At 42.8% G+C, this 24,193-nt stretch overlaps 1 protein-coding gene and 1 long non-coding RNA gene across 3 annotated transcripts in view; one reads left to right on the forward strand and one right to left on the reverse strand.

Moving 5' to 3' along the window:
- The window catches only part of LOC310672020, a 261,869-nt gene extending 242,646 nt beyond the window's left edge, over positions 1–19,223 (reverse strand). Inside the window, exon 1 of the long non-coding RNA XR_014508345.1 lies at positions 18,851–19,223. This is a non-coding gene — a long non-coding RNA (uncharacterized lncRNA). The remainder of the gene's footprint in view (positions 1–18,850) is intronic.
- The window catches only part of GAS7 (growth arrest specific 7), a 129,270-nt gene that overhangs the window by 10,488 nt on the left and 94,589 nt on the right, over positions 1–24,193 (forward strand). Inside the window, exon 1 of one of the 2 annotated variants that reach the window (XM_083428488.1) lies at positions 2,238–2,276. The exons of the other annotated variant lie outside the window; for it this stretch is intronic. Coding sequence (XP_083284614.1) covers positions 2,253–2,276 — 24 coding nt within the window. The 5' untranslated portion in view covers positions 2,238–2,252. Of the gene's footprint in view, positions 1–2,237; positions 2,277–24,193 lie in introns of those variants that run through there. 2 annotated transcript variants of the gene reach the window in all.

Raw genomic sequence — 24,193 nt, forward strand, 5'->3', positions numbered from 1 at the left:
TGTTTGGGAATCCTGCACGACTGGGGAACTTCCAGAATATGTGGAAAACACATAGGTGATCATTTGCAGACATCTGCACCTGCATCACCATGTGACCTCAGGGCCAGGGGTGTAGCCCCACTGTCCCACTCTCTGTGTGGTACCTCTTCATGCAATGCATAAATAAACTTGGAAGATAATCCTGTTTATTTCAGGCCAACCTTTTATTCCCAATGTTTGGTTGTGTATGGGTGAGGGGACAGGGAAAATAAGAATTGACCTGAGGTGTGAAACGGTTTAAGGGGGATAGAGTGCTTCCTAGAGTCATGTTTGCATGATGGTGAGAAGCAGCTATGTACAAGCATCAGCTAATGCTTGATTTTCATTGTGGGAACTGCATATGTTTGAAGACAAGTTTTCATACAGCTATGGTGGAGTACCTATTGGATAGTGGCATTCATCTGACCTCTGGTCAGTGCTGCTGCAGAAGAGAGGGAGGGGCAAGGCGGGTACAGAGCCAGTCCAGCACTCCTGCTGGTGCATTTGCAGCTTGCTGCTGCCCCCCTCCCTCCAGGTAATCAGCAGTGACGCCCCCCCCCCCCAATTTCACCATCTGATACTGATGTGTACATTGCAACCAGAACATTAGGCATGTACCTTTAAATGCCTTGATGCAGTGCGAGAGCGGCAGCCATGGTTTCCTGATTCTGTCATCTGCATACCTGTGTGTTACACCTAGGGCAGTGGTGGGCCTTGGGATCTCAAATTTCAGTGGTGCCCTGTGCAGTGCCAAAATTCAGCACTTCACTGCCTCTCACCTTCCATACTACATAATAGTTGTGGAGCTCCCTGCAGCGCCCCCGAAATTCCACGACCAGTACAACCGGTTGTGCTCCCCTAAATCTGCCTTTGGCTAGAGTTCTGCTCACTAAAATGGATGAGGGAAAAGCAGTGGAAAACAAGATTGGGGAGGGCACTGGCAATACAGGTTTGCAGTGGTTGTATTCCCTATTGGGAAGCTTGAGTGGGTGCATTCTGTGACCAAAGGGCAAGGTGGCCTCTTTTATTGTGCTTGAAGCTACAGAGGTGTCTAGAGAATTTTACTGATGAGCGGCCACATAAACTTCAATAATTATAGCAGTAAGTATCCACACCATTAACAGAAGCCTGAGATGAAGTTACAGTCCTAAACCAATCAATCCTAAAATTTCACATCTCAGACTATGTCCTGGGATTTTTAAGAAGGCAAAAAGAGGATTTCCTCTTCTGAATAAATTAAGGTTCTGTTCAGTTATGTCGGTTTCTTGAGTTGGTTTAAATCTTATAGATATGGAACGTTTAGTTTGCCAAGAAATGCATTCTCTTGATTTACTGTCAGCATGTTTTCTAGGGCAGAACTTCCTTTATGTTCACTAACCAGCATTTTGCTTTTATGGGAGTACAGTGCTGTGGATTGTGCTGTCTGAACTGGCAGTATAGTTATAATTGCAGGTATTTTATTAGGATCTACTCTTTATTTGTGCTTATAAATATGCATCATAGTAGTATGGGATTATACCTTACTTTGATTGGCACTTTGGGATTTTGCAATTCTTTTCACTTGGAATGTAACTAGGCCTGTAACTCACAGATACGAGCCTCTCTTGTGCAATAGAGCTATGGGTATGTATTTCTTTACAGCAGACAGAAGCTTGCTTAATAAACGAGTCTGTATGAGCTGAAATGACATGTACGGAAGTTACTCAGCATTGCTAATTTGATCTTCCCTTGATTATTCTTTCCCCAGCATCTAGTGTGTATATATTTGGCTGAATGACTAGCCGGATTGGTTATTGAGCAGCAGAAAATGGGGATTTATTGTGCATCATCTGGGAACTGGAACAAGCTGTGAATTTGAAGATGGTGCAACAGCTCTGTTTATAGGGAACAGAAGCTAATAGTTAAGTTGGGCTTCTTATGCTGTGCTTTTATGTGGTACACTTCAGCATCACTTCTAATGTTTAATGGGATATTGAAGAGATGTGTTTGAGAGACCTAGGAAGATCGCCACCAAGCATGTGAGTCAAGGGTGTGTGGGCACATTTTGCATTCTGTTCATGATAGGCGTGGGTGCTTGCCTACACAATAGACAGAATGCACTTATGCGACTCTTTCTTCAACGCAGAAGGGTGTTCCCAGCAATTGTCCCATCACCCCAGGCATGTGGCATATTGTTGTTACTTTAGCAAGACGTGCCTTTATGAGTTTGTGCGCTCCTAATCAAAGCACCTATAATGAAGTCCAGTCCTGGATTAAAAGTATGTAAATAATTGCATCATCCACCATAACTGTGGAAGGGTAATTGCAATGTTTTTAAAAGTATATTTTGCTTTGCAAGAGTGTGCTGTGCTATAGCATCATGGAGGTATCTGAGACATTACATATAGGCATTTTAGATTATTTTCTTGAGGTAACTATGGACATCAGGCTTGGTGTTTTGTAATATGGAATATCACAATCTTAGTGAATAGAATTGAATTATTTTGGGGGGCAGAGTATCAAGTGTATTAATGTTGTGTGTGTATATGCATGTCTGTCTATTAGGTAACATGGCTATTGTAAAAAAAAAATTCTTATTAGCTCCTTAGGTCTTCCAAACCTAGGGATTGGAAGACTTACAATTGTGAACAGCTAATGAAAGCAGTTCTGTTTTCTTGGAATCTCTTACGGCTCAAGTTTGCATTGTGATGTATTTTTAACAAACACAACAATCTGTATTGTGTAATTTTGTGTACCAGTACACGGCAAGGGCAGAACAAATGATCTTCTTGTTAACGGAAGCATCATGATCAGTGATGTATAGCAGAAAAATGCAACTTTTCAAGCTGCATTGCAGTGTTCATAGACTCTGACTCAGTCCAGCATCTCATTTGAAAATGGGCAACAATGGAGCTTCAGTACAGGGGGAAAGTGTTTGTGAAGTGAGTGTTCTAGATTCAAGCAAAAGCTTTCTATTGATTCTCAAAGGTTTGATATGTGGTATGCTCCGAAATACAAATTGTGCTCTAAGTAGTGTGTTTTAAAATTATTTTCTAGTTTTAAGTTTCTGGGTATAAAAGGTATACATGCTTTTTGTGCTCACCCCGCTGCACAGGCTGGGCATCATTAAGTGTGAAGACTTAGTTTGGAACAGTCTTAGTTGCCTCTAAGGAGTTGGGTTAGGCTATCACTGGCAGTCTCAATTCAGATTCTATTATCCATGAGTGGCTTCATTATATCCCTTAGATAGTTCCAGAAAAGTGGAAATTAATTAGTCGTCACTATTGCAGGGCAGCAGCAGCAGTTATATCATTGATCTGGCTTTGGTGAACAGATGACTGGTAAATGGTTTGTGTGATGGCCTGGGATTTGGATTCGGATGCTGAACCTGAGGGATCCCAGCCTGCACAGGATTCCCCGCCTCCAGGACCAGCTGAGCCAGGGCTGGGGCATGAGCCTGAAAGGTCCTCACTTGTGCTGGATCCTCAGGTGCAGGCACCAGCTGACTCTGCACTGGCTCCTGAACTGATGGAGGACCCATTGCCTGCAGGTGCTCCACTCTTAGCCACACCACTGAGGTTGCCTCTGGGTCCGGTAACCCTCCAGCCTCTCCTGAGCTGCAGAGGCTCAGGGCAGAGAGGCGGAGGGAACTAAGTTCCCGCAGGAGGAGTGCTTGCCTCCAGGCCAGGAGAGGCGAGTCACCTGCGGATCGGGGCCGCCCTATGCCTCGGGGCAGATAAAAGCCAGTCAGCCCAGTTGCGGGAGTTGCAACTGGGAGTTGCGGGAGCAATATCGTTGGTTGTCAGTTCCTGCCTGAACCCTGTCCTGCTTTCCTGCCGGAGCTCCTGACCTCACCCGACTCCCTGTTCTGCACCCAGCTTCAACTTCTAAGGACTGCCTCCCTATTGCACCTTTGACCTCAGACTGGACTCGGACCTCGCCTCTCGGTTAGCCCATGGGGCCAGCACAGTTTGGTTGTGGTGGTTCAATTAGCCCATTGTTATGGATTTAGACTTTTGGTAGCAATGACTCCCTTCAAGGTATAGTGGATGTCTGCCGTGGAATCTGTGGGATTCCTGAATGCTTTTGGGGATTTCCCAGTTAGCATGACTGGTGCTCTTCCATAATCTTTGTCTGTATGTGGAACAGAGAAATGGAAAGGGTCATTGTGGCCCATCTGTTCTCAAGGATGTAAGAAGGCCTCCTTGATTTTGGGGAGAACTCCAGGTGACCAGACAATAGCAAGTATTGTACCAAATGCATTTAGAATAGTTGAGAGTGCACTTTTGTGCCTACCATGTGGCAGTGATGGTGGTGAACAAAACTTGCTTCTCAGCACCTTTGCATCTTCAAGAAGCTATCTGGGAAAGCTTTCCTCAGTGATGAAGGGGCTGCTACGATCATTCCACAAAGGCACCAAGCGGTTGGAGGCCTGCTGTGATAGACAGAGACCTGAATGGTTTGAGACTCATTTAGCAGAAAGACAATACAGTATTGGAGAGATGCTCTATGGGTTGGAGGGAGGCTCTGTTAGTAGAATGGAATATTCTCCCTCGTGAGATGAGATGGGCGCCGACACTGAATGGACTCCAGTTTGGGGTTACAAAGTTTATCTTTCATTGAATCTTTGAACAGTAAAAATGGTTATATAATGGTCAGATTAAGGTTCATGCATATTGATTTTTATCAGAAATGCTTTACTCTGGGCATATTGATCCATATTGTTTTTTGTATGGTATCTGTAAGCCATTCTGAGAATGTATAGTGATGCATGGGATATGAATCTACTAAATGAATAAATGGGATTTGGTACAAGTTGGAAAACCTAATTGCCCACCTGTATTTACTGACCCATGAAGACACATCCCAGCAGTTCATACAGCCATGATTTGTCCTGAATCTCCACTTTGAAACAACCGCCTGTTTGTAGCTGGACATCAGTGTCAAGTTGGAGGTTATAGAAAGGCTTCTAAGTCCATATAAGTGGTTAGCACAAAGCAAATGTTGTTTACTGCAGTTGCGGAATTGCACTTAGACGAGTGGATTACAAGGTGATTTATAAGACTTGGCAGACATGGCTTGTGTAATGTGAAACCTTAGGTTCTCGAGCAGACGATTCCTGGGGTCCCTTGCATCCTCCCCCCCCCCCTTTGGTGTATTTAGTTCACAGTGTAACACAGTGTAAGATGTGAGGCACACTTAGGAGTTGGCATAACATTTTTGCACATAGTTGCAACCAAGACCTGCAATTCAAAACAGGAGAGGGGCTCTTTGCAATCTATGGTGTCAACAGCTTCTGACTTCCTGTCTTGCGCCACCTGTGTCCTAATAGGACTAACTCTTTATCTTAAGCCAAGTAATCACTTTCAATAGTGAAATCTTGGCAAGAGTTCAGACTCTGTCCTCTTGCATCCTGTGAGATTGGGTTTTACAAATAGTAACCTCTCAATAGGATTGTGGTAAAGTTATTAGTGCTCCTGTGATGTACACAAGTGAGTCCTAACAGTACATGCAAATGTTTGTTTTAATTGCTCGTGTCTGATGGAGTCTGTGCCTGTTATGATGCAACCTTAAAAACATGTTACCACTGCTAAAAGTCATCTCCATCTCCTAAATGTAGAAATGGATAATGACTTGCAAAGGAAAGTCCTGGGTCTATTTCCTTATCTACAGTAGGTCTCATTTGTAGCATATTGTTACTGTGGTTTGCCATATCTCTTGACTGGTTCTGTATTGTTCTTTACATATCTGCTGGACTTAGATGCTTCCTTGGGTCTATAAACGTGGGATACTTTTAAAGTTACGTTAAATATGTGCAAATACTTTAGTGTACTCCCATGTACCAAGAAATGACATGCGTGTAACAAAGGAGGAAAGGTGAACTCTGAAAAGCGGTAGTATGTGTTCCCTCTTGTTGAAGCAGCTTTCACAGATAGGCCTGGCTGTAATCTTCCTAAACAGCTCAGAGATCTTTTAATGACTCCTTACTAGGGACATTGGAGAATTTCGATGGGAATTGGGAGAGAAACTGCCAATGTTAACTTATTCCTCCCTTAAATCGATCCAGCAAACACGACTGGCACTGTTGCTGCTGTTGCTTTCCATCCACAAATGATACATCATTGATTACATGCACCCTGATTTGCATTGAGTTCCCTTTGCATTTAAATGAATGGGGTGGAATACCGTACATTGCACAATTAATTGTGTAGGTTAAGGAACAAATTGTGTAATTTAGGTAATTTTACCATAGTGGACTGCAAGACAAATGGTGTGGTTTTTGGTAGAAGGCTAACTGCAGTGAAATGGAAACAGTGCTGCACGCAATGAATGCAGTACGGAATGAGGGCGGGGGGAGGAAGCCTTCTTACATTCCCAGCCTCTACCCACTTTCCCCCCTTGGATAGTCACTTTTCTGCAAAGGGTCGGAGAGAAATGTTTGATTCTGGCTGGCACTTTGATTCTAGGCCTAAACTGTTCTCACAGCATTTGCTGAGATGTTGTATGTTCCACAGCAAACGATTCAGCATGGGGCTTAATTCGTCTTCCTCTCTGGTGGCTGCTTGCCTAAGACATATGAGTCCTGCACATCTGGCTCACATGGTTCTGACACTGCAGCTGACACACCATGCCAGGTCTTTCCAGATGATCATTTTTATTGAGATGGAAATGTTTAGCTTGGTGGCTTTAGGCGTTTTTCATACCTGAAGCAAAAAGTCAAAATGACAGCTCTTCGTTACTAACTTAAAAAAACAAAATAAAAGGCTTGGGTATGATTCCACATGATGAGTTAGGGGAAAAAAATTGTGATTTCTTAGGAATTTGCTGCACAGAGTGCTTCATTATAAGGCTGTCTCTGGGTGTTACTGAGTTGGAGTGGTGGTTCCAGATGACATTTTCCAATGCAATTGTGATGAAATCACTTATTATTTAATGTTTGGGTCTGGAATATGCTGTTATTCCCTGTCAGTTACTTTCAGTCACCACATGTGTGATATGCTGTGATTTGGTCTTCATTTGGCCAACCTTTGCTTTGAAAGCCTTGCCATAGGAACACAGGACTCTCTGCCTTATACAGAGTCAGACCATTGGCCCTGCACTGAAGAGCATCAGCTCTCCCAAGTTTTCAGGCAGAGATTCTTTCAGTTCTTAATCCTCCCCCCTTAGACAGAGAGCTCATGTAGTCTTAGGAAACTCCTCAGACCTGGAGTGCACACCTTTTACGAGCAGAAAATTGCAACCAACCAGCCATCCCCAAGTGAAGCAATCCCTTGCAGCAATTTTTCCACACCTTCCCCCCTCCACCCCCAGGGAAATTGCTATAGCTTGGTGGTAGAGCTCATGTACTGCAAGCAAAAGGTCCCAGGTTCAATCCCTGGGATCTCCAGGTTGGGTCGGGAGAGATCCCTGTCTGGAAAGCCACTATTCAGTGCAAAAAGGTAAAGGAAAAGGACCCCTGACAGTTAAGTCCAGTCGCAGATGACTCTGGGGTTGCAGTGCTCATCTCGCTTTACAGGCCGAGGGAGCCGACGTTTGTCCGCAGACAGTTTTTCCGGGCCATGTGGCCAGCATGACTAAGCCACTTCTGGCGCAACGGAACACCAAAACCAGAGCAGCACACTGAAACACTGTTTACCTTCCCGCCAGAGAAGGTATTTATCTACCTATTTATCTACTTGCACTTTTTTTGGTGTGCGTTCGAACTGCTAGGTGGGCAGGAACTGGGACCGAGCAACGGGAGCTCACCCCGTCATGGGAATTCGACCAGCAAGCCCTTCTCATAGCAATACCTTGCTTGAAAAAAACCAAGCGCTGGTGAACTGCAGTCATTTCTTTTCAATGCGTAAATCCAGCTCAGAAGCCTCTACAGTTAGCAGGAATAAAACGAGCCATTGTGTATCTGGCACATTATCTGAATGTGAGATTCACCATTCTATTGTTTTCCAGCAACCTCCTGACCCCCAGTCCTGTTCAAGCTAGACATTGCAGGGGAAGTTTGAACTTGCGATGGAAAATAAAAGCTTTCCTCTCCCTGCCGTTTAGGCAATGAGAGTTCAATTGCAAATTGATTTCTTTTGTATTTGCTCTGCCGAGCAGCCCCTGACCACAGGATTAGCTCTGCTTAATTAGTAGCTCAGTGATGGCTCCTGTTGTGTGAAAATGGCTTCACCTTGGTTTTGTGATGCTGAGGTTTGTGTTTCCTTCAGCCGAAGGAACAAAAAAATGGGAAAGCCAGGGCACTTTTCTATTCGATACTCAAGTGCTGGAGAAAGGTTTCTTCCTGGGTGGAATTACTGGGTGTATTGATTATTTAATGTCTATGCCGCTTATTATGTTAAAAAATATCTCGATAAGCAGCGTACAAAAACCCCCTGAAGCAACAGACAATCTAAAGAAAATACTACAAAAATGAAAGAGTGTCTCTCTTTGTGTTGCTCTGTGTTCAAAGCAGCCTCAGCAACTTGCATCTCTGGGCCAAGTCTGGTGCCACACGCAGAGCTATGGAAGCCCCAGCAATCAGCTGATTGTTAGCAGCCCAGGCAGTGTTGCAGGAGCTGCTGATGGGCAGTGTCTGCAAAAACTTCCCTGGCCAGCTGTATCTGTATTTGTTGTTTATGTTATGGGTATCCCTCCCTTCCTCCTGAAGAAGCTCAGAGCAGCAAACATACAAATGATACAATTAAAACACATCTGAAAACAATTCCAGTACAGATGCATGCTGGGAAAGATCTTCACTCGGTGCTTAAAAGGTGGTGGCACCTGCCGAATATGTAACAGGAAGTCAGTCCAAAGAAGATGCCATGACACTAAAGGCCTGGGTGTAGCCTCTGGGGTGGAGGGCATGTCCTGGGTTTCACAGCTCCCGCTCTTGGTGGGGGTGGGGGCAAACAAAGGCTACCCAGGCTGTTGCTTTTTGTCTCTTGGCAAAGCCATTGGCTGGTTTTTAAAGTGTACTGGGGAGAAATCTGGAGCTCCTTGTGGTTCTTTGTTTGTTTTAAACATCTTGGACAGCAGCTGCCTCCATCAAGCAGGGGTTGATCTGTCAATTTCAGTTTCTCTGTTTTTCATTTTTCTCCTCTTTAAGTAAGTACTCATCAGCATTTTAGCACAAATTGCTCCAAACGCACACATTTTGCAAAACAACTTTCCCATATATAATAGCTTTCGGTGCTCATTTTTTGCATACAGTAAGTGGCTAAGAGAGCTGTATTGCAAGATTTGAAAGATGGGTGTGTTTTGGTTTGGATGTTGTTTCAGAAAGTTTGAATTAGGGAGCAATTAGGTACTTGAACTGAATCAAATTTCTTGCCCATCCTTGTCTTCAAGACAAGCTATTGCTCTCTCTCTCTCTCTCTCTCTCTCTCTCTTTCTTTCTTTCTTTCTGATAGGAAGTAGGAAAATAATTTTCATAGCTACATGATTACTTACTGAATCAGTTCCTGCCAGCACCACTTTAAAATTTGCAGAAGGCTGGCCAGGATGCTCCTCCTGAGATCCTAACTTCAGAGGGAGAGTGAAGCAGGCTGCTCTGCCCTCCATGTAGGTACTTGGTTAGGCATTCAAACAAGGCAGTGAGGAGTGATGGAAAAGAAACTGTTGACAGTGGCTGTGGGAGAGCAGTTGTGCCAGGTGGGGACAGTGACCAAGGTGGTAGTGGGCTATTGAGAGCACCTTGCCCAAGTCCCTCAAAGCATAGCTACTGAAAAAGAAGCCCTGCTGAATGTTTTTATACATCACAATGTAGATTTAAGGTAACTTTGCAACTGATGCTAAGAACTCTGTTGACATCACCTTGCCAACAAAGGTCCGTATAGTAAAAGCTATGGTTTTCCCCGTAGTGATGTATGGAAGTGAAAGCTGGACCATAAAGAAGGCTGATCGCCAAAGAATTGATGCTTTTGAATTATGGTGCTGGAGGAGACTCTTGAGAGTCCCATGGACTGCAAGAAGATCAAACCTATCCATTCTTAAGGAAATCAGCCCTGAATGCTCACTGGAAGGACAGATTGTGAAGCTGAGGCTCCAATACTTTGGCCACTTCATGAGAAGAGAAGACTCCCTGGAAAAGACCCTGATGTTGGGAAAGATGGAGGGCACAAGGAGAAGGGGACGACAGAGGACGAGATGGTTGAACAGTGTTCTCGAAGCTACCAGCATGAGTTTGACCAAACTGCGGGAGGCAGTGGAAGACAGAAGTGCCTGGCGTGCTCTGGTCCATAGGGTCACGAAGAGTCGGACACGACTAAACGACTAAACAACAACAACAACTTCATCACCGGAAGTCAAATTTGTGAATATGGTTAATATGTGACCTCTCCCACACTAAGAAAATGGTGCATGAAGCATTACTAAGGGCATGAAAACATCAATATATGAATGTGTAATTATTAGCATTGTGAGTCATCTCTACCCAGACCCAGGAAACTTAAGCATCTCACAAGCAATATTACTCTTTCCAGGTGCTTTCCCTAGATGGTGGCATGTGCTACTCAGCATGTGCTGCTTAACTTAGGTACTGCAGCTTTCAGGAAGTGATGGCCTATGGTTAGAACTGAACTTGAACCTGACTTTATAGAAGAAGTCTGGGAAGAAGCAGCAGGAGATGCAGGTCACCAGCTGGACCAAGGTGGCGGCACATCTGTGATAAGAAACCTATGAACTATATTTCGGCAAATCTGTTAATATAGCAGGTAAGGTGCAAGGCTGTGGAAAATCACAGTACAAAAGGTTGGAATTGAGGCAAGTGTAAACTGCAGGCCTAAGCATGCTTACTTGGAAGTAAGCCTCCCTGAACTCAGTTGGAGTTACATCCAAGTAAGCATGCGGTAAAGCCAGGTAATTGGAGGCAATTTAGGAGAAACTCAAGTGTAAGCAAAGAGAGAATTCTAAGGGACCAACTGTGGGATTCAGAAGGAAGTGACATTGGCTGTTTTGCCAGGATACTTCTGAAGAGCTGCCTGCCGCGATTCCATACAGAAATGGTCAGTAAATCAAGAAAGTGACATGTTGGGCATGCATTTTTGATAAGGTTCTGACTGCAAGAAATTCCTTGTGGCTGGTTTTATTAGAGTAGGGGACGGAAGTCTGACGTGATGGAATATCCTTGAAAGATGTTGTTGCATATCTGCTGGATGCTGTGCCATAATGCACAAATTGATAGTATGTTCTTTTTCTTTGCCCTCTCCCCCACGTCTGTTTTCCTTGATCAGGCAAACAGCATTCACTTTATCAGACTGTGTTACAGCAGAGATTAATATTGGTCCACCTCCCTTTAAGCCCCATCCCTGATTTACACCAGCAAGCTTTTTCTTCTCTGTTGGACAATGGACAAGAAGAAGCATGAAGGTACCTCAACTTCCTTGTGTTTAATCCTTTCAGGACAAGAATATCCCAGCCCAAGACCTGTCACTGAAAAGCAGCTTCATAGCCCAGCCCTGGCTGCTGAAAGAATATTCCCCTTCTGATGTTTACATCTTGCTTTTCTTTTAACTAGTAGGAGGCATTCCAGACTGCCCCTTTTTAAGAAACTGGTAACCTTTATAGAACTAGCTACAAATCTATATGCTTTAAGAAACGAAAAACACAGTAATCTTTAGAGGACAATATTAGCTGTGTTGCTATGGTGCAGTGTGGGGGCGGCTAATTAGACACAGATACATACAAAGTTTTCTGGTGTCCATGGCAACTATCAGGCGTAAGAAGAAGAAGAAGAAAAATACAGTAACTTGAAATGGTTCCCCCCACACTTTATCCTTCCTGGATAGTGTAGCTTTTGTGAAATTTTGCAATGATGTTTGAAAGGAGAATTCTACTTTCATTTCAGTAAGAGCCTTTCGACAGATGGGACAGGTTTAGCTTGTATACACTTGTCACCTCCTTCCTGACAGTTGCAAGGAGACCTATTGATTACAGTAGAAAGGTAAATTGGTGACAGAGGGAGGTGACTTCAATACAGTTGCACTGGATATTATGCAGGTGAAAAGGGAGATTCCGGACTGGGGTTGAGATAAAGCCAATTCAGGTGAGATTTGTGTCTATGTGGGGAAAAACATTTTTTTACGTTTGTGTATGTGGTGTTTTAATTCTAGTGGCAAATTATGACCTGTGTTCCTGAAGGCTGGTTCGTTAGGCTGCTTCATTATGCAAATAATTCTGTCCAGCCTGCAAAACACCGACTTGTCATGCACCCAGTAATGGTGTGCACTGACCCCAAGTTGCAATGAACGCTTACAAGTGAGAAGGCAAGAAAATGTCTTTTCTTCCTTTGCAGCATACATAGGATCTATATGGAGATATAGGATTTGTTCCCTATTTCAAGCATGCAGAAAGTCTTAGGTAGCAGAACTGGGAAAGAAATGTGCCTGAGGCCTTGGGAGACCCACTGTTGGTGGGAGTTGACAATACTGGGTTAATACGTCGACAAAGAAGTATTGTGAAACTGCTGTGTGGAATTTATTAGTGGATTTGACACTGTCAGACAGGCTCAGTTGAGACTGGGAGTGGCCTGCTCATCACAGAAAGTTATTGTCTCTCTTTCGTTGTCCATATATACTTGCTTTTCTAATTCATTACCAGTCAGGAATGGGCCACACCCACTTTGATTGGATCTTTTCCTCTTTTGAATGAATCTCGTTTTCCTCTGTGTGCTTTGTAGTAATGTGGCACACCCAACTCTTGCATTGCTGGGCCTCTGACCTCACTTTGTAATAACATCCACCACAGTCCCCTGACCCCCATTGCCTGTACCTCTGTGTGTCTGTGTGTGCGCGCACATGCTTTTATATGCCAGCTGAGGATAGCCATGTGTCTCATGGAATGGTCTGTGGCTCACATAAGCTCTAGGAAAGAAGCTGAATGGCATTTAGTTCCAGATGAGTTCCAATGGCTGTGGATCCGAAAGTTGCATGATTTAACACTGTACTGTCACTTAAAAATAGAACCAGCCCATTTCTGTGGAATCTGTTTGTGCTGGAATTTTTTAAAGCATATGTTAATAGTTGGGCTTGTAAGGTAGCTTCACAGATAATTCTGTCTCCTCTCCCCCCCCCAAAAAAACTCCACCTTAAAGTAGATGGGACCTTTTAATATCTTTTAAAGCCTTTGCTTTATGGAACTTTAACCAAATAATGATTGAATATATGTAGGGACCACCCTTTAAGGTATAACTGTAATTTAAATTGATAGGATGATACAGTGTTCTTGATTAGTCAGTCTGCAAAACTGAAATCCTGGACTTATTTAGGAATAATAATGGAAATGGTACCATGAGGACTTGAGCAAAATTCAGGCAACATCATAAAATATACATTGCCATTCATGGCTACTCTTTTTAAAGACAGTTTCTGTGCTGCTTGGCTCTGTTCAGTGTTGTGTAAACCATCGTGCACATTCTGATAACATGAATGATCAACGTTGCAGGTAAGTTGGAAATAAAGCAGCCAGGCTGTGCTCACCTAGTAAAAAGTAAAGAGTTCTGGTTGAGCAGAGCTGAGTGTCGGAGACTTAGAGGGCAAGAAGTGAGTGTGTCCATTAAAGCATGCCATTTCAGCATTGATTTCAAAGATCTCCATGTTCAGCTTATATGAAGAAATAATCTTGTACATTATGCCAATGCCATGTGGCCTCTGCAGGTTGTGTTCCTCTTCAGAGAAAAAGTTCCTAGTTTACTAGGAAAGATGTGACAACATGGTTGCCTTTTGCCAGTTCTCTCCCTATTCTAAAGTTGTACCTGATGATAACTACTGCAGTGGAAAATGAATTGAAGCACAGCTCTTCTTTGAAATGTGCACTTGTCCAAATTTTGCAATGCAGTTCTCCAAACATATACTGTGTGCATAAGTTGTGTACATTTAGGGAAAGTGTGCATAAAAATGCACATATTGGTGAAAATAACATACAAATATGCATATTTTAGGGAAATTTATATACTGTCGACCAAAATGCTTTGTTATTTTTGTTTTGGATGGAGTCAAGTAATTGGGACCATTTTGGGGTAGCACATTTTTGTTTCTTTTCGGCCAGAACAAGGTGATATTTTATTTTCATCAAAGTAGGAAGGTTCTAGTTTGGTACGGTTATCTATGAAAATTCAGCGCAATTTTCTTTTAAGTTGAAGACATTCATCATCAAACCAGGAACTAGTTCTGTTTTTAAGTGCCCTGACTTTTGGTGGAGGAGTAATAAGCTCTTCAAACGTTTTGAAGATTTTACTATATACTTGCAGAATGTCACAAGAACTGATGTTCTTTAGATTAAAGTTTTTGCCCCACTGCTACACCTATTACCTGGGACCATTTTAGTTGGGTCATTTGCTCCTATTGACAAAAATGAGTTTTTATCAAGAGTATATCTTAGAGTGGTGAATGGCACTATTTAGCAGGAAAAAACTTCAATGAAAATCCTCAATATTACATATTTTTACATGACTGTTTATTTGTATATATTTTAAAATTTTATATATGGCTGTTTTATGATGTCCTATATTTGTAATGCCTAATAAAGGTTTGGCAAAGTAGAGTATGTTTCAGTGATTTTATTGTATACAGCAATTATATAGTTGGTTTAGAAATACCCTTATAAATAAACAATGAAATGAAATATTAGTAGAAATGTGCACTAGAATGCTGATGAATTCTCGTGGGGATTTTTATTTTATTTTTTAAATGGCAATAAGTTGTGGAAATATGGCAAACTGAACTTAATACTGAAAAAAATGATGGTTTGAGAGAACCCCGAAGTTGACAGGTTTGTCTTTCACTAGATGGAAAAATAGATGCTTCTGTCTTCCTTTAAAGGTGTCAAAGAAGTGTAGGAAGTGAGGATCAGGCAATGACGGCATTGTAGGGGATGGTGGCTGGAGGAATGGTGGCTTGCTCGTTAGATTCTGTGCAGAGTGTCAGATGTTTCAAGCATGTGTCTGCCTCAGCCCCTTAAGGGACTTGGCAAAGACTAAGCAGGCCAACGTGCTTGGAACATATCTGAGGTCATAGGTTTGTGAAATCTATGCATAATGCGATGCAGGCCTTGTTTGGGCTCATGCTGGTGTCATCTGGAGTTAAATGTGAGTTGTAAATAAAAGCTTCCTTTCCAATTGGCGTGTTGAGCTGTGCTTGGTGATAGCGGTTTTGCGAGGCTCTGCGTTGATCTGAACTTTTGGATGCGTTCCCAGGCCTTCTCTCTTTCGCCTCTCTCACCCAGTCATGTTGTGTAGATCCTCTGTGAATCAGGCCTGTCCACTGCCTCAGAGAGCTGAATGCCGAATGGAGCTTTGTAGCAAACCATGGAAAAGGACTGAACATGACGGTGCCATCATTATAGAATGGTGGTGGAGAGCTTTCGCTGGAGATTGTCAACATGTCTCTCTGCTGATCTCACAAATGCCAGCATTGTATTCATTCCATAAAGGAAAAGATGATCTCCCCCTTTCTTTTCTAAATCCTGAAATCCCAGTGTTTTAAATGAGCAGGTCTTGTGCTACAGGTGGGGACCAGCATGGATGTTTTGATTTTTAAACAATGGGGCTGGTGTGCTGGTGTTTAAACTGTTCACAGAAACGGTTGAATGCACATCTGTTGGCACATCAGGTAAATAGTCCCCGCTTATCTGGCTATCATTCACATTTTAAAGGGCTGTTTCCTGCCTTTAAGCTACCATGACAACCATGTTAGCAATTCAGAAACAAGCAAGGTAGTTGCGGGTGGGAACTTTGGCTTCTCTGGGTAGCATGTGAGAGCAGACACAGAGCTAGAAGGGGCTCAGAGAGTTGTTCAGTGCAGCACAAAGGCAAGGTCAGCTTCCCACAGGAACAATATGCAAAACCCCGATCCTAGAATGTGCCAGGAGCAGGTTGCTCTACAAAATGCAAGAGGAACTTTATACGTTGTAAGCTAACATAAACTTACGAGGTGGGGCAGGCTTTGCATTTCAATACTTTGTGCGAGGAAATTCCTTTTGGAGCTGCAACAAACCTGCTCCCAGGGTCTCTGAACGTTGATGTTGTTTCCATAAGCCAAATAGTTGCTGGATAGTCAAAGCCGGTATCTGTGCATATTTGATTTCAGCATATCTCAGGATATTTGACAGCCAGCAACTGATATGCAGTGGTATTTAGTGTTGACATATCAGTTATCAGTACCTGACAGTGGTTGTCAGTATCTGATAGTTTACACTTTATGGCATTGTTGTTTGACATCTTGATGAGCAACAGGGAAGTCTAAAGTACTTGGATTTAAAACTTTGATGGATTTCAAAGATATACAAAATTTCAGCCCCACAGAGTAGATTCTGTTCTACCCTTAATCCAAATGATTTATGTTGCTAGTTGATGATCCACCTTCCAGAATCACTGTGATCAGCATTGCAGGTACTCCGTGCCAAAGGGAACAAAATTCTCCTCCAAAATAAACTACGAAAACTAATCAGATTTGCAGGTATTTATTTAATTCAAATAGATGGTGAAGTAATTCTTTAAAAAGCCTGCGGGTGTTCTGTTATGGATGTGTGGGAAGAGAAGGCATGTTAAGTATTGTGGCTACAAGAAAAAGGCAGAATGATAGAGACACATAATATAAAACTTTTGATAATCCAGCAATTCAGTTGCATGACATTCTCCATTGCCCTAATGGCTGTAAATGGTTTGGAAAAGTCACTGCAAGTTAAGATGCTTGGAATTCCAGATTTCTACAGCAGATCAACCTGAAGAATATCCTGAGATGGCCATTGAAAACTCCTAATGAATTCTCAGAACATCAGAGAAGGTGGCTGCAGGAGGAAAACTAATTACACCTCCTTGCTCACAGTTTTGGGGTTGCAGGGCATTGTGTACTTGAAACAGGCCTAAATATAGAACAGGAGAAACTCTGTGCTTGGAGACAAGAGCTGAGCCTCCTTGCAGCTGAGCTTCACTGATGTAAAAGCTCTGTCCGTCTTTCAGCTGTAAGTAGAGCACTCTAATGGTACCTGAATCAAAGCTAGAGTTTGCTCTTGTATTCCGTTCTAGATTTCTCCCATTCTGTTGTATTCAATCATTGACTGCCAGGGTCAGGACCTAACAATGGGATACAAGCCATTTGCAAAGTTCTTACTGCTCCTTTTCTACAAGCAACACTGGCTCTTGAACTTCCAGTAGGGTTTTTATTTTTTAAGTATGGCTCATTTTTCAAACTGGGGTGACTTCAAACCTCGTGAACTGATTTGCCCTTACCAGCTAAGTCAAAACTTATCATAGCTACAAAGTTAATCTAATTATTTCCCATGTCTTAAGTGCAATATAACATTTCCTTGCGGTCTGTGTAGGGAAAACTTAAAATATATATTTTTTAATGAGGTGAATTGAATGCTGGTAAAAGTAGTTGACTCTGGAGATTTATACCCAAAGTAATCATCCTACCCCGACTTTTAATTTTTTTCTAAGTCTCTCCCTCTCTCGGTTAATATGTCGGGCATAGATTACTACATTGAACAATATGGCTTGCAGAGCTGTTCTCATTGCAGCTGCACCTGACATTCACACTGGGTGGTATCCAACTACGATAACTCATTTAATCAGTGCATAGATTTCCACTTGCACAACAGAACCTTCCCACCTTTCTTTCCTCATGCACTTCCTAGATCTGTTCTGAAAGTTCCTCCAACACCCTGGAGTAGGGTTTTTTTTTAAGGGGGTTGAGTGGGACGGGAGTGTTTCATTGTGCAAGCAGAAATCCTTGTGCTGATGGAACAACTTAGTTGGATACTTCCTATTTATTTATTTTTTGTAGTAAATTTATTGTTTAGCAATAAGCCATAGCAGCAACAACAAAACAGGAACCTTCAGAGTTGAGCCACAAATTTAGCTCTTCATTTCCTGGTTACCAGTGCAAATAAGGGAACAAAGTAACATAGTTTTCAGATAGCTCCCCTCCCCCCCCCAAAATACCTTGTAAATTTTTAAAAGTGTAGCAATATTCTTCCTGTCACTAAACTCAAATATTTTTCAAAAGGATCCTTACAAAAAGGGCTCTGAGTAAAACAATGAACAATATCCTCTATAACTGTTCAACAAAACAGACAGAAATGCTGCTCCAAGGGTAATTTATAATAGTGGCCATCTAAAAAAGCAGAGGGCATGACTTTAAATTTTAATTCTGTAAACATGTTCCTATAGGGAACTAAGGTAATTCGTTCTAAATAGTTACCTTTCTGATGATCTGGCTTGACACCCACATTGGATACTAGTTCTTTTCAGGTGTTTGTTTTAGCTGATAAAACAAATGACTAAGGATAAGTATACCTGAGAAAACATCTCATTGCTTGTGTCCTGTTAGCTTCTCTGAGATCCACTGGAGGTGCTCTATTAGTGATACCACCTGTGCTTCAGGTTTAGACACCAAGTGTTCAAAAGAAAGACATTCTTAGTAGTTGCAGCCCAGCTATGGAACTACTCATTGCAAGCTTGTCAAAGTTGAACCATAGACATGTTTTGGACCAACTTCCTTTGATTGGCTTTGGTGCCCACAGTTAAATGAGCAAAGGGTGGAAACATGTCAATGGTGTTCTAATAGGATGTCATATAATTTGCTGTTTTCCTTTTCTTGCATTGCGTACTCTGAACTTCATGATAGTGTGTGTGGATTATAAAACAAAATACAGTGGGGTGAACTTTCTGGCCTGAAGGGCAGCCATGGAAGCCACAGTGGTGTGCTTGTTTTGAAGAAAGGTTATTTGTATAACGCTAAGCCTAATTTATGAAGGGAATGGGTGAACCAGCCATGTGATACCACCAGTATCATTGCTATTAGGAATTCCAGACATCACACAGTTTGTGGAAAATGCCACAGCCAATATGTTTGCTGAATATGACATGAAGGACAACCTATTTGAACAGTACAGTGGTACCTCGGGTTAAGTACTTAATTCGTTCTGGAGGTCCGTTCTTAACCTGAAACTGTTCTTAACCTGAAGCACCACTTTCGCTAATGGCGCCTCCTGCAGCTGCCGCACCGCCAGAGCACGATTTCTGTTCTCATCCTGAAGCAAAGTTCTTAACCTGAGGTACTATTTCTGGGTTAGCGGAGTCTGTAACCTGAAGCTTATGTAACCTGAAGCGTATGTAACCCGAGGTACCACTGTATCCCTCTTTAAGACACTTCAAAGCTAATCATTGGAAAGAGCTTCTGAAATTCTAAGAATACAAAGATTCCAGGGTTCCGTTCTTTGCATGATGGGATGTTTATATGCCCCACCACTTTACAGAGCTGAACCTTTTTTGTTTAAAACAAATCAAGATATTTGCATGAAGCAACAAATCTTTATGCAATCCTAGATCAGCTATTTAAATCAAGAAGGCTGTCACTCTGCACACGCTCAGAACCACATCAGCATTATTTCTCTGTGTGCTATTTTTTCTTCTTATTGGACATGGCAAATGAAGTCCATCATACAGTTGTGAAGTTACTGGAGCTAAAACAGGATTCTTTTGTAATGTGTTGTTGTATGATTGCTGTTCTCTCTCTCTCTCTCTCTCTCTCTTTCTCTCTCTGTGTGTGTGTGTGTGCAAGTACACATGCTCCCCAGCTGCAGGGTGGGATGGGTCATAAATGCTATAATTGTTTTTTCCCCAAGACCTCCCTCCCATTGAATAGTTCTATTTGGCTGATTTTCCCCCGTAGCTGCATTTTTCCAAGCTGAATCTCATTTTGTTATTTCCTGCCCATATTTCTGACCTCTTTAGTTTCCTTTTGTGGCTTGCCTCTTGTCCATAGCACAGTTCTGTGTCTGCAGCTTTTAGTATCATCTCTGTGTACTGAGTTGATTTTTCTTAACTCTCTATGAAAATACGAATAAAGCTTGACAGCTTCCCTTAGTCTGCCCCCACTTTGAAGACTTTCAGTCAGTTTGTACCTTGGCACTGTTTCCTTATAGTTTAGTTTAAAAACAAAAACCATAAACAAGAGTAAAAGCTCCTATCAAGCACTGCAGTGCATGTAACTGAAACTGAAACTTTCTAAGCAGTAAACCCCATTGAACAGGGGGGATTATTTTTCAATAAACATGCATAGCATGCCAAAGATACTTTTGGTGCTCGAAAGTGCTTAGTTCACTCTAATCTTTAAGAATGTGACTTGTCCTATCAAAGGAAAACTCACCACTTATGTTTTTAGGGTAGGGATGCCCTTGAAGTTTTGGACTGGAGCCAGTTTTGATTAACTTGCCAAATACTTTTTTTTTTTAAGTCACCCGTTCCACCTTGCATAAAGTTCTGTGGCAAATGTTAAAAGCAACAAAAACAAAGGAAACTTCTGGTATTCTGTTCTTTTCAGTTCTGATCTCAGTAATGTCCCAGATAGGTATTAGATAAATCATGAGACAGGAGTATAGAATTCTGTATGGCATGAGGAAAATTGATCTCTCCATATGTGTGTGTGTGTGTGTAACTAGAACCTTGAGGTCACTAAAATGGTGCAGATTGATGGTGGCGGCTCAGCCATCAAGCAAGAAGTAGTACTTCTCCAAATAGTGCCTTGCTAAACTATGGAGTTTGGTACAAGACCTAATGATGGGCACCTGCCTTCGGGTGGCTTTAAAGGGGTTAGAGTAATTCATAAATGATAAGGCTGTCCATTCTGAAGGCCAGTTACTGGGGAACATGAGTGGAGAGACTGCTGTGGTGCTCTTAAGCTATATACACATAGTATATTTAAAGCACATGACTCCCCCCCCCAAAAAAAAAAGAATCCTGGGAACTATAGTTTAAGGTGCTGAGAACTGTAGTTCTGTGAGTAGTGACTGACAGTTCCCAGGATTCTTTGGGGTAAGTCATGTGATTTAAATGCATAGTGGGTATGATATGCAGCCATATATTGCTTGCAGGCTCCCATAGGCACCTGGTTTACTGCTATGGGAAACATGATGTGGGTCTAGATACACCTTTGGTTTGACTTAGCAGGGCCTGTTCTTATGTTCTTACTGTTTGTTTCATTAAATTAACTCTAGTACACCCCCCACCCACCTTACAGGACTGAGACTTATTTTTTTATAACCACCTTTTTGCAAAACAAAACACAAAACCGCCCACCACATCTCCATTTGAATCCTGTATTTAAATAGTTAAATCAAGAAATGCCTTGACAGAATGCAGTTTCTGTCTCATGTGGTAACTTTTGAAACCCATCCAATCATTTTTAGAGTTTTAGGAAATGTTTGTTAACTTAAAAGGGTTTCTTTCTTTTTATAATACATCCTGATCTTGTTTCATCCTCATTAAAACTCTGTTAAGTAGTTTAGACTGTGACACAGAATGGCTTGTCTAAGGCCACCCAGTGAGCGTTGTTTTCTCCCACTTCCAACCTCAACATATTATTTTCTACATACTAGACTGTGAGTGTAATGCTTTTTTTAAAGGTTCGTAGAATTGTAGAGTGGGAAGGGACCATGAAGGTTATCTGGTCCAGCCCCCTGCAATGCAGGAATCTTTTGCCCAACATGGGGCTCGAACCCACAGCCCTGAGGTTAAGGGTCTCATGCTCTGCCCACTGAGTTCTAACCAGGAATTCTGTTTGGGACTTAAGGGTAAAAGGAGAGTCTTATTTCAGTTCCCTCCCCTGCTTTTCTTTTCTCCCACCCCAACCCCGCTTCCCCAAACAAGGGGGCTTCTTCCTCACCACTGCTAATGCTGTTGAGATTTACTTAAGCCACCACAAACAGGTATGGGAAGATTTTCACCTAGCAAATGTTCAGTATCAGCAAGCGTTCCTGAAGCATTCCTTAAGTGCTCAAAGTGGTCTTTAGGGAGAAAAATGCCTCAAGTATAAGTCAGGAGAAACTAGTCTTTGAACCAGGACAAAAGCAGGTGGGGCACGGTGGGAAATATATTGAGGGGGAGGCAGATTCAGAGGCCTGTTTTTAGAGTTATTCAAGATTACATGACAAAACTCACTTATTATAAGAACAGAGGTTTTGGCTGTCATTATAAATACCTCATATATAAACTATAGCAATGCTACAAATGGAGGCCAAGCAAGACAGCACATACAAGTGAGGGTGGAATTGTATGTTAAAAGACATATGATTCCTAGCCTGTTCTTGCCTTATAATGTTAATTGGAGGCATATGATGAAGGGGAGAATCTGCTGTGGGGCTTAAACCGTCTTCTGTCTGCTAATTCCTCCCTCCCACATGCCCCCCAGCTCTTTTTAAACTATATCCCCCCCCCCCATCCTCCCCATTTTGATTTTGAGATTAGTGGTAATCCCTGCCATGGGGGGAAATTACCTCTGCAGGCTAAGAAGGACCACGCAGAGATGCTCACCCACATCCACCGATTTTAGTCTATAAATGCTTTCCCACCCTTTCCCAGTTTGTTTCAGTTGTGGTTGGAATTGATGAGAAGAAGCACTGTTACTAGCTCTTCAGTACCAGTTCCTTTAAAAGTACAGTGGTACCTCGGGTTAAGAACTTAATTTGTTCTGGAGGTCCGTTCTTAACCTGAAATGTTCTTAACTTGAGATACCGCTTTAGCTAATGGGGCCTCCTGCTGCCGCCATGCCGCCACTGCACGATTTCTGTTCTCATCCTGAAGCAAAGTTCTTGACCCGAGGTACTACTTCCGGGTTAGCGGAGTCTGTAACCTGAAGCGTCTGTAATCCGAGGAACCACTGTAATATTATTCATTTTTGCATGGGGCATCCGTTTTCTCCTCAGTATATTGCTGCTGCAGCAGCATTGTTTATACTCCCTATTGTAGGACATCCGCATAGCAAACCTCCACAGAACAAACCCACGCAAGCCAGATCACAGAGGGGCTACAGTTGGAGAAATGTTGCGTTGCAGAATGGTGCCTATGGGGCAAATAGCTCCAGATGGTGCCAGCAATCCAAGCTGCATATTACAGGCACTTTTTCATCTCCCACTCTTGGTCGCCAAGTAGGCTAATCTGGTGTGTGTGTGTGAGAGAGAGAGAGAGAGAGAGAAAGAATGACTTTGAAGACAATGGTCTTTTCGCACTGATGTTCCCCAGCCACTGAGATTTGGAGGCACACTGCCTTTAAACCTGGAAACAGCACACAGGCACCGTGACTAGTAGCCCAGCAATGAATCCGAATGTCAGGCATGCTCTTTGCATTTGAGAGAGTTGCACTGGGGGTGGAGGTGACAGAGAGCCAGGCAGAGAGAGGTCTGCGTGTAGTGTGTGGGAATTTCGGAAGGGAGTGTATGGGGTGGTTTTTGTGTATGTATGGTCCGCGTGAGAAATATATGAAGTGCATATATGAATGAGAAAGAGACGCATGTTTGTGCATGTGCTATGTGAGGGAGAGAGTATGGTGGGACCAACTGGCATATTATTTTCGCCTGGTACTATGAACTGCTCCCTGTTGGATTGTAGCAACATACAGTGCTACCTCGGGTTACATAGGCTTCAGGTTACAGACTCCGCTAACCCAGAAATAGTGCTTCAGGTTAAGAACTTTGCTTCAGGATGAGAACAGAAATCATGCTCCGGGGGCGTGGCAGCAGCGGGAGGCCCCATTAGCTAAAGTGGTGCTTTAGGTTAAGAACACTTTCAGGTTAAAAATGGACCTCCGTAACGAATTAAGTACTTAACCCGAGGTACCACTGTAGTTGTATATGTGTGAAATCAGTATTATGTGATCTCCAGGCAGGAACAGTGGTGGACTCCCCTTCATTGGAGGTTTGGCCTGGGACTTGTCTGTCAATTCCCAACAGCAAGGGTTGGCAGGCTGGGCTCCCTCACCCACTTGCTTGCTTACTCCAAGGCCACTACAGCTCCTGCAAACTGGCACACCCTGGTCAGCCCCAGAGGCATCATTTGCCTGGGGAGCTTGTAGCCAGGGTTGCTGCATCAAACAGCTGCACTAGTTTTGGGGAGGCAGAGACACTAGAGGACCTCAGAGGAGGGAGGGAAGGAAAGAAAGAGGGACAGAGGCCAGTGTTGCCCACAGCATCCCTGACCATCATTCAAGGCACCCCAAGGTGCCATGGCACACTGGTTGAAAACCACTGATTTGACTTATAAAATGTTGATTAAGAACCCCCAGAACCATGCATATTTTACCTCACTATGTGGTGACTTTGCCTTCTGAGTGATGTGTTCATAGTCACGTTCCTATTTAGTTATTTTTGTTGTGTCATAAGTTGCTCTCTGTCCTCCTGAAGTTCAGGAAGTTGAACATACTTCATGCAATGGTGTGAGTGTAAC

Source organism: Podarcis tiliguerta (genome assembly GCF_965153285.1).
Source record: "Podarcis tiliguerta genome assembly, chromosome: 2".
Taxonomy (NCBI): domain Eukaryota; kingdom Metazoa; phylum Chordata; class Lepidosauria; order Squamata; family Lacertidae; genus Podarcis; species Podarcis tiliguerta.